The sequence below is a fragment of the Pongo abelii genome, chromosome 11 (assembly GCF_028885655.2).
Source record: "Pongo abelii isolate AG06213 chromosome 11, NHGRI_mPonAbe1-v2.0_pri, whole genome shotgun sequence".
In the NCBI taxonomy this organism is placed as follows: Eukaryota; Metazoa; Chordata; class Mammalia; order Primates; family Hominidae; genus Pongo; species Pongo abelii.
Window position 1 is genome coordinate 121,559,757 of NC_071996.2, and position 13,289 is coordinate 121,573,045.

Sequence of the window (13,289 nt, forward strand, 5' to 3'; positions counted from 1 at the left end):
CCAGACTACAGTGCTCTTCTGGGTCTAGCCACCCAGTGGGCCTACCAGACTCTGGGCTGGTGGTGGGGAATGTCTGCAAGGGATCCAGTGCTGTTACCTGTCTTCAAGACTCCCAGCAGTGAATACCAGCACCATCTCTGACAGAAGTGGGAGGGGAGTGATGTAAACTCTCCAAGATTCCTTGGTTGTAGATAGGCTTAGAGTGCTGACTTTCTCAAATGCTGGTTATAATTATAGTGAACTTATCACGTGGACAGACGCAGGACTTCTGGTTAGCCAGGGTGTTGTAAGCAGTGGTGATAGCTGAGAATATGCAGCCGTTTTCTCCTTCCTGGGTGCAGTGCTATTCTGCCTAGAGGTGAGTTTTTTGCCTGTCTCACAGAGTAGGCTGCAGCCTGCCACTTCTTTCAAAAGTTCTGTGGATTCTTTTAGTTTTCCTGTTCAGTTCCTGCATTCGTTCCTGGAGAAAAAAAATTTATAGTGTGAATCTCTACATGCTATTCTGTCCTTCCAGGTGGGAGAGGCATGCTAACACTGACTCCAACCTGTTGTCTTGTGGGGAAAGAAAGCAATTTATTTTTTGTTTTTTTTTTTTAATGGATTTGCTAGGTTTAGTAACCCAGAGGTCATTGGGAACCTTGGCGAAAGTTATTTCAGTGGAGCAGTAGGAAGGAAGCCAGTTGCAGTGTCTTTGTTGAGCAGCAGAGGGGAGGTGAGGAAGTGGAGAGAGCAGCTGTGGTAGCTGAAGGGTGCTAGGACAGAGGGAGCATGATAAAGCCATAAGTAAGGTGTGGTAGAAGGGAAAGAGCCAGGACAGAGGGGAGAGAAAGCAGGATCCTCAAGGACCAAAGAGGCAGTGGGTCCCACAGTCAGGTGCGGGGATTCAACAGAAACAGAAGGAGGGACATTTCTCACTCTGACCCTGGAAAGAAGGAAGAAACTGCGTGCGAGTTCAGACAAGTCCGTTGGCGGGGGCTGGGATGCTTGCATCTTCCTTGTTAAAAAAGGAAGTGCAGGTTCAAAACATTTAGAGACAGAAGGTGGGTAGACAAATCTCCACCTTCAGACTGGTAGGCTTCTCCAGAAGCCATCAGAAAGGAAGATGTGAAAATCCCCAGCACTCATCCCAGAATCACTAAGTGGCACCTGTCCTGGGCCAAAGTCCCAGGACAGACCTCATTGTTCCTCTGTGGGAATACCTCCCCAAGAGGGCATCCTGGATTTCCCCCTTGCAACGCAGGTCAGAAGTTTTATCGTCAAGGCTGTTTCATTTTTTTTTTTCCTGTCTAACAGCTCTGACTACCACCCAACCTTGAGGCACAGTGAAGACATCGGTGGCCACTCCAATAATAGCAGGTAGGTGACTTGTTCAGTCTGAGATGCTGGGGACATATTTCTAATGGAAGAGATCTGGAAACTTCAGCCTCCTCTGAGGCCCCTGAGAACTGGGGTGATGAAGTGTAGAACCTTAGAGCTAAAGACAACTAAGTCTTCACCTAGACAGTGCTGCACAAAAGAATTTTCTGCAATAATAGAAATGTCCTAGATCTGCCCTGCCCAGTATGGTAGCCACTAGTCACACATGGCTACGGAGCACTTGAAATGTGACTAGTGTGACTGCGGATCTCAATTTTTATTTTATTTTATTTTATTTTTTCTTTATTGAGACAGGGTCTCACTCCAATGCCCAGGCTGGAGTGCTGTGGCATGATCTTGGCTCATTGCAACCTCGACCTACAGGTCTAGGTGATTCTCCCACCTCAGCCTCCCAAGTAGCTGCAGCTACAGGCACGTGCCGCTACACTCAGCTAATTTTTTGTTGTTTTTTTTGTTTGTTTGTTTGTTTTGTTTTTGTTTTTGTTTTTGTAAAGACAGGGTTTCGTCATGTTGCCCAGGCTGGTCTCAAACTCCTGGGCTCAAGTGACTCGCCCACCTCGACCTCTCAAAGTGCTGGGATTACAGGTGTGGGCCACCTTGCCTGGCCTTTATTTTAATTAATTTTAATTTAAATAGCTACACGTGGCTAGTAGCTACCATGCTGAACAGAATAGACTTAGAAGAAGCTCCCATTTTCCAAAGGCACACACCAAGGCCCAGAAAGAATGACTTCTCCAAGCAGGATTAGAAGCCAGGTTTTTGTTTTGTTTTTGTTTGAGACAGGGTTTTGCTCTGTCGCCCAGGCTGGAATGCAATGGCACAGTCTCGGCTCACTGCAACCTCTGCCTCCCGAGTTCAAGCAATTCTTATGCCTCAGGCTCTGGAGTAGCTAGGATTACAGGCATGCGCTATCACGCCTGGCTAATTTTTGCATTTTTAGTAGAGGTGGGGTTTCACCATGTTGGCCAGGCTGGTCTGTAACTCCTGGCCTCGAGTGATCCATTCACCTCAGCCTCCCAAAGTGCTGGGATTACAGGCATGAGCCACCACACCAGAAGCCAGTTTTTTAATTCACTCCACCCTACATATAACCGCAGTGATCTCCATGGAAATGAAATTGACCTAAGGAGCATGAAGAAGGAGGCTGACTGGGAAATGTCAAATCTGGGCTCCCCTCTCTACATCCTTTGTATCTGACTTTCTGGGACACAGGGAGGTACCTAATGGAGCTCAGAAACTTTAGGCTGGGATCCTGCTCCTTATTACAGTGAACAAGAGATAGGATTTGAGAGCAGATTTTTAGAAGTTTTTTAAACTGAAAACCTAGTTCAGCTGTGTCACTTTAGGTATGTTGCTTAACCCCTCAGAGTCTTCATTTCCTCATCCAGAAAGTGCCTGCTTCATGAGGTTATCCTGAGGATTAATTGATATAAATTCTGGAAAGCACTTTGCCCAGAAGCTAGAACCTGGTAGACACTCAACATTACAGCTAGTATGACAATTAATATCCAGGTCAAAGTAAATTAGATGTCATCAAAGTCAGCCTTGAAAGCAGACCCACTGCCCACTGCTTTCCCTTGATTGGGGATGTAGTGAGAGAGGCAGCATGTTATCAGTGAATAAACTATTCCAGTAATAATGATCACAACAATAAAGGTTAACATTGTTCTTTATGTATGTTTTATGTGATTTACAAGCAATCCCTCATTTCATCCTCGCCACAACCCCATGAGCTGGATTCTGTATTGGCCCCATTTTACAGATGAGTAAACTGAGACTCAGAAAGGAAAAGTCACTTGCCCAGAATTGCTCAGCTAGCTCTGGTCTCATCTGCCTCTCTCCGTATGTAATAAGCCTTTATCTGGTTTTAGCGTCAACTGGCCAGGTGGCATTGCATTCTTCCCCAGCTTGGGAAAGAGAGGTGACGAAGACTAAGAAACATTTGCTGAACAGCTGGACTCAAAGATTCTTTCTTTGGGGTAGGCAGGCAGTTTAAGTGCGTCTGCCACAGGCATTGAGTCCCCTGTGCCCCGGGATGCACGGAGCAAGAGATAGGGTAAGGAGTAATGGAGGGGATTGAGGTGTTGTTCACTGGGGTGGGCACTTGGGAGAGAGCAGAATTAGTGTTCATGGCTCTGCCTGGATTAATTCATTCATTTGTAATCAATAGCAAATTGATAAAATACATTCTTAGGGTCACTTAACATTGTTTTTAAAAATGCATTTGGACTTGGGTGGAATCTTCCCTTTTACCAAAAGGCTTTCTTTCCAAATTAGAGGGTCTTGGCTCCAAGGGTGGTAAGCTGCTGCAGAGTTGGTGTCCTCAGACCCAATGCCAAGTGTATGAACCAAGAAAGAATATCAATACCCAGAGATGGACTTGTGGTCAGAGCAGGTGGTTGGGGAGTGAGGGGAAAGACGAGAGGCAGGAGTGGGGCCGAGAAGTAGAGGCATCAGGTCCAGGGAGGAACGCCACCAGACTCACCAGAAGCTTTAGTCCATCTCTGTCGTTTTAATGCACTGCTCCCTTTGACATGTGAAAGACATTGAAGAGCTATAGTACTGCCGATGGTATGATGGGGAAGCCTGAGGCAGCTGGAGTGCCAGGAGACTCAGACAAGGCAGCTGAAGGAGCCAGGGGCTCTGAGATACAGCAAAGATGAAAGAAATCCATGCAATCCTGGGCAAGCCATTTCCTTTGTCTGGGCTTCAGTTTCCCCATCTGTAAAATGGAAAGACTAGCTAGAAAACCCCTCAGGTCCCTTCCCAATATAAACTCTACGAGTCTATGACATGACTATGCATCCGAGAGCTGACCTGGGAACTAATTATTCAAAGTTATCAAAATCACCCGCACCCTCAGGAGCTCCACCCCTGAATTTCATTGAGCAATCTAATCTACCACTCACTTCCTCCACTGTGTTCTCACCACCACCTCCCTTTCATAGGTCACAGCTGCCCTTCTGGAGGTGTCCTGAAGGTGAAAAGCCCAGCATCCCGGTAAGTCTTGGAACACCCACCCTTCCCACCAGCTAGAATGTTTCTGTTCTCTGTTTCCCTTGATACCCAGCCTACATTTATCCCAAGCATCTCTCCCCACCCTTGGTGGGCCCCTCACCCTCACCCCTTGGCCTCTTCATTTTCTCCCTTTGGGGCTCTCCATCCCCAAAGGAAGAACTTCTGTTCCTCCTCCCTCACAACCCTCTCCAACCACTCAGGGCCACTTGCTGCCAATGCTCCTCCCTTGGCCTGGCTGCCTTCCAAGACTCAGCCAGCCCTCCTGGCCTGGGCTAGGACTGGGTCTGAGGATGGGCCGAACGCTGTTCGCTTCCCACTTCCCAACACTAAATGCAAATATTTGTGGATTATATTTATAGAGAGAAAGAATACTGGAACTGTACTAAAATGACTGTTTTGTTGTTAAAAAGATTGCTTTAGATGTTTGAGATCTTGTAAATGTCTCTCGTTCTATAGCATTTTCATGTAATAAATTAGAATTCATGCCATCATCTATGGAGTTTCCAAACTACCATGAGTCACTAAGGGGCTGGCATTTTCCCTAAGTCAAGGAAGCCCCCTTTTTATCCTGGAAAATATGACTGTGTGGTCAGCCGGACCCAGCCAGTTCAAGGGTGTTTGGTTTATCATCCCTGTAAGAACTGTTTCTTTCATTCTGGGCCAAAGAAACAGCAAAAGAAAACAATGCATAAAACATCAAAGAATGTGAGTGGACCATATACAGGTTGATTTAATGATATTTCAAGAATTTAGCTTTGCCGGGCGCGGTGGCTTACGCCTGTAATCTCAGCACTTTGGGAGGCTAAGGTGGGCGGATCACCTGAGGTCAGGAGTTCGAGACCAGCCCAACCAACATAGTGAAACCCCGTCTCTACTAAAATACAAAAATTAGCTGGGTGCAGTGGCAGGCGCCTGTAATCTCAGCTACTTGGGAAGCTGAGGCAGGAGACTCACTTGAACCCGGGAGGCGGAGGTTGCAGTAAGCCGAGATCACACCATTGCACTCCAGCCTGGCAACAGAGCGAGACTGCATCAAAAAAAAAAAAAAAAAAGAAAGAAAAAAAAGAACTTAGCTTACAAACATGTTTAATAGATGAGGTGCACTTTTTTTAAGAGGAAGGGCTATAGACTACAAATAATACAAGTGTAGTCCTTTACACCTCACTGGAACAGTGGTTTCACCACTTCTCCACCCTGTGATCGCAGGCTGGTTACTGAGCCTCCCTGTTAGGTCAGCTGATCCTCCTTGTGCCTCAGTCTTCTAGAAACAGGGCCTAATTGTATCTATTTGTAATGAGCCATGGAGATCATGTACCTGTGAGGCACAAAGCAGACCTCAGATGTGTCATCTCCTTCCCATAGTTTGTCCCTCTAACTGCCAAGTCATCCTCTGTAGAGATTGGTAAACTAAAAAACAACACCAACAACAAACACCGCTCTCCCTACCCTAGGAGCTGGAGGTCACTGGCCTGACCTGGTTCTCCTTGCTGAGTTCTCTACCTTCTGTCCTGACTTGCATGCTCTCCCTCTGGAACCTGAAGTTGACCCATAATGCCTGGGAGCATGAGCTCACCCATACGCCTCCAGCCCACCCCCAGCACAGCTGAGCACTGGATTATCCACAGTGAGGATTTACCTGTGAAACATGCTCTGCCACTGCTGCCTGTGCTGACATGGCAGTTTCTGCAGCAGCCCCAGTCCTGGCTTCTCACAGCCAATATTCATACATACAAGGCCCTGCTCTCTAAGAGCACAAGCTCTCTGCACCCAATATGCCCTGCATCTACTCTCAAAGATGGGTCTTCGGTTGGGTCATTTGTTCCCTTAAGAGCATCTGTAATCATCTGCTCCCAGAAGTGATCCACCCTTGATCTCTTGACTTCATTGGACATACCCTGGGCCTCTGAGCAAACTTGCTCTCAACCATGGGACTGCGGAGCTGGTGACTTCTTTCAGGTCTTGCTGACCATACTGGTCCAGCAAGCTGTATTCCCAGCCCTCTCAATACCTCCCCAGCCTTCTGGCCAGGCAGGACCAGAAATGAGGGATTGCTTGTAAAATTACGTAAGACATACATAAAGTACAATGTTAACTTTTTTTTTTTTTTTTTTTTGAGATGGAGTCTCCTCTGTCGCCCAGGCTGGAGTGCAGTGGCGCCATCTCGGCTCACTGCAAGCTTCGCTTCCCGGGTTCACGCCTTTCTCCTGCCTCAGCCTCCCGAGTAGCTGGGACCACAGGCGCCTGCCACCACACCCAGCTAATTTTTTGTATTTTTAGTAGACACGGGGTTTCACTGCGTTAGCCAGGATGGTCTCGATCTCTGACCTCATGATCCGCCCGTCTCGGCCTCCCAAAGTGCTGGGAGCCACCGCGCCCAGCCCAAATGTTAACTTTTATTGTTGTGATCTAGTATAGTGCATTACAACTGATTGAATCTTCTCCATCAGTTGCCTTGGCATGCTGGGAAAGCAATGTATCTGGCCCCTAACTCTTAAAAGAGAAACTAAAAACTTGTCAGGAAGGTGATGGCTAAGAATTCCATCACTCTTGGGGGAAAAGTGGCATTATTTTTCCAGTTTTGCTTAATCTTCTTCAGCTTTCTTCTTTGCTACATATGATTGATGACAACAGAGACTTCCTTTCTGCTAAAAAGAAATCCTCCCTGGGACTTTTGTTGTTATTGTTGTAATATTTGTATTTGCTTTGCAAGGCTGTGTACCCTTTGATTAATCTTTTTTTTTTAAATTGAGACATAAGTCACATACCACAAAAGTCACCCATTTAAAGATTTTAGCATTTAGTTTTAAATTCTACAACAATTGCCACTAATTCCAGAACACTTTTATCACTCAAAAGAAAAACTCCGTAGTCATTAACATTCCTCTCCCAGCTCGCCTTGACCCTGGAAACCACCAATCTACTTTCTGTCTCTACCAATTCTACCCATTTGCCTATTTTGATCATTTCACATATATGGAATCACACAATAAGAAAACTTTTGTGTCTGCCTTTTTTCACCTAGACTAACATTTTCAAGGTTCATCCATGTTGTATTGTGTATCAGTACCTCATTCCTTCTCATGGCTGCATAATATTCTGTTGTACATAATACAGTCATAGGTTGCTTAACAATGCAGATGCATTCTGAGAAATATGTCATGTGAACATCGTAGAGTATACGATGTTATAGCCTACTACACACATGGGCTATATGGTAAAGAGTACCGCTCCTAGGCTACAAACCTACTCAGCATGTTACTGTACTAAATACTGTAGGTAATTATAACACAATGGTATTTGTATATATAAACATAGGAAAAGAACACTAAAAATACTGTATTATAATCTTATGGGACCACTGTGGTATTTGTGATGTGTCATTGACCGAAAAGTCTTTCAGTTGCTCATGACTGTTCCTCAGTTTGTCTGTCCGTTCATCAGTTGATGGATATTTGGTTTGTTTCCACTTTTTGGCCTTAATGATGAATGCCGCTATGAACATTAGCTTTCAATTATTTTGGGTGTATACCTAGGTTGGGGTTTGCTTGTTCATGTGGTAACTCTATGTTTAACTTTTTGAGCAACTGCTAAACTGTTTTCCAAAGCAGCTGCACCATCTTACATTCCCACCTGCAATGCGGGAGAGTTCTGACTTTTCTCCTTCCTCATTCACATTGTTCTTGGGCACCTTTTTCTGAGTGTGCCCAGCCTGGTGAGTGTGAAGTGGGTTCTGGGACCTTTAACTTCCTGGTTTTTCTCTGACACTGGGTTCCATTTTGGGGGTAGGTTACAAACTTGGACCTGGTTGGTGGTAGGATGGTCATCCCTTACTCTAAGGCAATGGCCGGAGGGTGATCTATTTTGTGGTTCAAAAAGAAGCTAATTAGGGAGCTGGATTGCTTTAGTTGACTTCTTTGAGAAACTGGGATTTTTTTTTTTTTTTTTTTTTTTTTTTTGAGGCAGAGTCTCGCTCTGTTGCCCAGGCTGGAGTGCAGTGATGTGATTTCGGCTCACTGCAACCTCCACCTCCTGGGTTCAAGCAATTCTTGTGCCTCAGCCTCCCAAGTAGCTGGGATTACAGGTGCGCACCACCATACCTGGCTAATTTTTGTATTATTAGTAGAGACAGGGTTTCACCATGTTAGCCAGGCTGGTCTCGAACTCCTGACCTCAAGTGATCTGCCACCTCGGCCTCCCAAACTGCTGGGATTACAGGTGTGAGCCACCACTGGGATAATATTTTTGAATAACTGCAGCCCATCCTCTACACCCAGGCTTCCCCAGAGCAGGATCTGTGCTGTCCCTGTGGCAAGGGCAGAGCCCGGGGAGCTAGACTAAATCTGAGAGGAACAGGGGAGTCAGGGCTGGATGGAGGCACACACGTGCAGGACAGGAAGGGTCCCCAGCAGGGCTGGACAGCCACCAAGCAAGGGTAGTGCAACCCCTGTCTTCTCTGCTTCCTGCTTTCCCTCTCTCTTATTGGGGAGCAGACTGGCTGTGTCTGCTCATCCTGCATGGTGGCACATGGCTGCCCAGAGCTCCCCAAATAACCTGTTACATTTCCACCCACAGGGACAATTAGGCAGCCCGCTTGCTTATTATTTTTAATATGCTTTTCCAAACTACACAGACATTCCCAAAGCAGGTCTCCTTTTACCCAAAAGAGAAACGCTGGGCCTTACTAATTAACTGAAGATTCTGCTAGCTCGAGCCTTCCAAAACTCCATGCCACAATTGTTCAAACCATTTTCCAGAATACGTCTTTTAAAATAACTTTTAGAAAATTGAACAAAGGGATTCATGTCTCAGCTTTATAGTCAAACCATGATCTTTTCTGAGGGTACAGCCCATTTGGAGTTCCTGCTTAATCCCCTGATTAAAAACTGAATGAGGCTGAGTGCAGTGGCTCATGCCTATATTCCGAGCACTTTGGGAGACAGAGGCAGGAGAATTACTTGAGGTCAGGAGTTTAAGACCATCCTGAGCAACATAACAAGACCCCATCTCTAAGACAAAAAAAAAAGAACTGAGTGACATCTCACATCTCACATTTCTGAACATTAAACCCAGCCTTGATAGCCAAAGATGCTCGCCGCTGAAGGATCCAGGTAGTATTGAGTGTTCTGTGGGGATTATCCAAAGAGAACTTTCTACAAAGTTTTAGGTGATGGTGATGCTAAAAGAAATGCTAAGAATTTCTCTCTTATATTAAAGAGAACTATGGTCCTTTCATAAAATGTACCATTTATCACCAAATTTATCTCATAACCTAAGAGCTACCACTTACAAATTTGAAGGGAAAAATTACTTCAGTGTAATACTCAAGCCAACACAAAGAATCCTATCCCAGTTTCTTGGGTGGATGGGCAAGAATATGGGGAATTTATTATGCAGTAACCTTCATCTCTCTTCTATAGGTCAGGATTTAAGTTTACCTCAAAAATGGAAGATTTTAACATGGAGAGTGACAGCTTTGAAGATTTCTTGAAAGGTGAAGATTTTAGTAATTACAGTTACAGCTCTGACCTGCCCCCTTTTCTACTAGATGCCGCCCCATGTGAACCAGAATCCCTGGAAATCAACAAGTATTTTGTGGTCATTATCTATGTCCTGGTATTCCTGCTGAGCCTGCTGGGAAACTCCCTCGTGATGCTGGTCATCTTATACAGCAGGGTCGGCCGCTCTGTCACTGATGTCTACCTGCTGAACCTGGCCTTGGCCGACCTACTCTTTGCCCTGACCTTGCCCATCTGGGCCGCCTCCAAGGTGACTGGCTGGATTTTTGGCACATTCCTGTGCAAGGTGGTCTCACTCCTGAAGGAAGTCAACTTCTATAGTGGCATCCTGCTACTGGCCTGCATCAGTGTGGACCGTTACCTGGCCATTGTCCATGCCACACGCACACTGACCCAGAAGCGCTACTTGGTCAAGTTCATATGTCTCAGCATCTGGGGTCTGTCCTTGCTCCTGGCCCTGCCTGTCTTAATTTTCCGAAAGACCATCTACCCACCCTATGTTAGCCCAGTCTGCTATGAGGACATGGGCAACAATACAGCAAACTGGCGGATGCTGTTACGGATCCTGCCCCAGTCCTTTGGCTTCATCGTGCCGCTGCTGATCATGCTGTTCTGCTACGGATTCACCCTGCGTACGCTGTTTAAGGCCCATATGGGGCAGAAGCACCGGGCCATGCGGGTCATCTTTGCTGTCGTCCTCATCTTCCTGCTTTGCTGGCTGCCCTACAACCTAGTCCTGCTGGCAGACACCCTCATGAGGACCTGGGTGATCCAGGAGACCTGTGAGCGTCGCAATGACATCGACCGGGCTCTGGAGGCCACCGAGATTCTGGGCATCCTTCACAGCTGCCTCAACCCCCTCATCTATGCCTTCATTGGCCAGAAGTTTCGCCATGGACTCCTCAAGATTCTAGCTATACATGGCTTGATCAGCAAGGACTCCCTGCCCAAAGACAGCAGGCCTTCCTTTGTTGGCTCTTCTTCAGGGCACACTTCCACTACTCTCTAAGACCTCCTGCCTAAGTGCAGCCCCGTGGGGTTCCTCCCTTCTCTTCACAGTCACATTCCAAGCCTCATGTCCACTGGTTCTTCTTGGTCTCAGTGTCAGTGCAGCCCCCATTGTGGTCACAGGAAGCAGAGGAGGCCACGTTCTTACTAGTTTCCCTTGCATGGTTTAGAAAGCTTGCCCTGGTGCCTCACCCCTTGCCATAATTACTATGTCACTTGCTGGAGCTCTGTCCATGCTGCCCCTGAGCCCATGGCACTCTGTGTTCTAAGAAGTGAAAATCTACACTCCAGTGAGACAGCTCTGCCTACTCATTAGGATGGCTAGTATCAAAAGAAAGAAAATTAGGCTGGCCAACAGGGTGAAACCCTGTCTCTACTAAAAATACAAAAAAAAAAAAAAAAAAAAATTAGCTGGGCGTGGTGGTGAGTGCCTGTAATCACAGCTACTTGGGAGGCTGAGGAGGGAGAATCGCTTGAACCCGGGAGGCAGAGGTTGCAGTGAGCCGAGATCGTGCCCCTGCACTCCAGCCTGAGCGACAGTGAGACTCTGTCTCAGTCCATGAAGATGTAGAGGAGAAACTGGAACTCTCGAGCGTTGCTGGGGGGGAATGTAAAATGGTGTGACCACTGCAGAAGACAGTATGGCAGCTTTCCTCAAAACTTCGGACATAGAATTAACACATGATCCTGCAGTTCCACTTATAGGAATTGACCCACAAGAATTGAAAGCAGGGACTTGAACCCATATTTGTACACCAATATTCATAGCAGCTTATTCACAAGACCCAAAAGGCAGAAGCAACCCAAATGTTCATCAATGAATGAATGAATGGCTAAGCAAAATGTGATATGTACATAACGAAGTATCCTTCAGCCTGAAAGAGGAATGAAGTACTCATATATGTTACAACACGGATGAACCTTGAAAACTTTATGCTAAGTGAAATAAGCCAGACATCAACAGATAAATAGTTTATGATTCCACTTACATGAGGTACTGAAAGTGAACAAATTTACAGAGACAGAAAGCAGAACAGTGGCTACCAGGAACTGAGGGGAGGGGAGCATAGGGAGTGATGGTTTAATGGGCACAGTGTTTATGTTTAGGATGTTGAAAAAGTTCTGAAGATAAACAGTAGTGATAGTTGTATAGCAATGTGACTTAATGCCACTAAATTGACACTTAAAAATGGTTAAAATGGTCAATTTTGTTATGTATATTTTATATCAATTAAAAAAAAAAACCTGAGCCCCAAAAAGTACTTTAATCACCAAGGCTGATTAAACCAAGGCTGAAACCAAGGCTGGAACCAAGGCTGGAACCACCTGCCTATATTTTTTGTTAAATGATTTCATTCAATATCTTTTTTTTAATAAACCATTTTTACTTGGGTGTTTATATTACTGCTTCCAAATTGCTACAGAGCGGTGGGGCAAGGGTGAGTGGAGGTCTTGGGTGAGAGTCTTTACAAGAAGTAAATCTCTTTGTTATTTGCTGTGTCGTAGAGAAAAGGATGGAATAGAGGTGGAGCCCAGCCTTGCCATCCCCTCACCCCCAACCCAAGCTTCCTGCTGTAGACCACGCATCATGGAAAGAAATGTGTTTGGGATGCTCTAGGGCATCTCATGTCCTTGGGTGAGGCAGTAGTCAGGAGTGTCAGGGGTGAGACAGAGTTAGAAGGTGCAGAGGGTTGAGTAAGTTCACCAAATCCCCCTGATCAGGTAGCAGGAAGGCAGAGAGCTCTCCCAGCTCAACCAGCAGCACCCACTGTGAGTGCCCTACCCTCTTCCCTCTCTCCCACCCAAACACACCCATCATTCCAGGTTTGACAGGACAGCCCGAATGCAGAATGGGGAAGTGGTTTATAATCTGTCATTAAGAGAAAACAAAAGATTCGAATCATGCCTCCAACAGCATGGAGTGCTGACTGTTCGGAGAGTAGGGGGTTACAGCAGAGACCAAGACAGACAGTGCCTTGCCCTTGGGGAGTTCACATTCCTAGGGCTTGTCTCTGCAGGGTCTTTGTGGAGGAGCTCTGGGTCTGAGCAGCCTGAGAAGGAAGGAAGGAGGCAAGAGGAACTGAAAGTCTGCAGTTCCCAAACAACCCGCTTCAGGTTAACAACTAAATCTAGGAGAAAACAGGGAGGCAGGAGCACACCTCTGAGCCGGAGGGCTTGAGGGGCAGAGAACTTCCACTTAAAAGCCACAGAAGTGCCTTTCCTATTGCATTCAGCAACAACAATCCTTTCTTTCCTGCTCATTCTATGCTGGGCACTTGCTAAACTCAGGACCAAGCATGACTCAACTGCTCTGGCTGAGTCTTCGGAACAGCTTCTGATTCAGTAGCAAGGAAATGCAGGGGAACGTGT

The 13,289-nt window shown here is 46.2% G+C and overlaps 1 protein-coding gene across 2 annotated transcripts; it reads left to right on the plus strand.

The window, feature by feature from the left end:
• The first annotated feature begins 723 nt into the window (after positions 1 to 723).
• On the plus strand, positions 724 to 12,318 carry CXCR2 (C-X-C motif chemokine receptor 2). 2 transcript variants are annotated; one of them, XM_054549824.1, is made up of 4 exons: positions 724 to 1,040; positions 1,294 to 1,356; positions 4,326 to 4,377; positions 9,813 to 12,318. In XM_054549824.1, the coding sequence occupies exon 4, from the start codon at positions 9,838 to 9,840 to the stop codon at positions 10,918 to 10,920; it is 1,083 nt and encodes a 360-aa protein (XP_054405799.1). In that variant the 5' UTR covers positions 724 to 1,040; positions 1,294 to 1,356; positions 4,326 to 4,377; positions 9,813 to 9,837; the 3' UTR covers positions 10,921 to 12,318. The 2 variants fall into 2 exon arrangements, with proteins under 2 accessions (XP_054405799.1, XP_002812886.1); XM_002812840.4 differs by having other exon boundaries at positions 995 to 1,356.
• The last annotated feature ends 971 nt before the right edge of the window (positions 12,319 to 13,289 follow it).

Bases quoted from the DNA above. Each gene is read 5' to 3' on its own strand.
- CXCR2 (XM_054549824.1), top strand. From the start codon at position 9,838: ATGGAAGATTTTAACATGGAGAGTGACAGCTTTGAAGATTTCTTGAAA.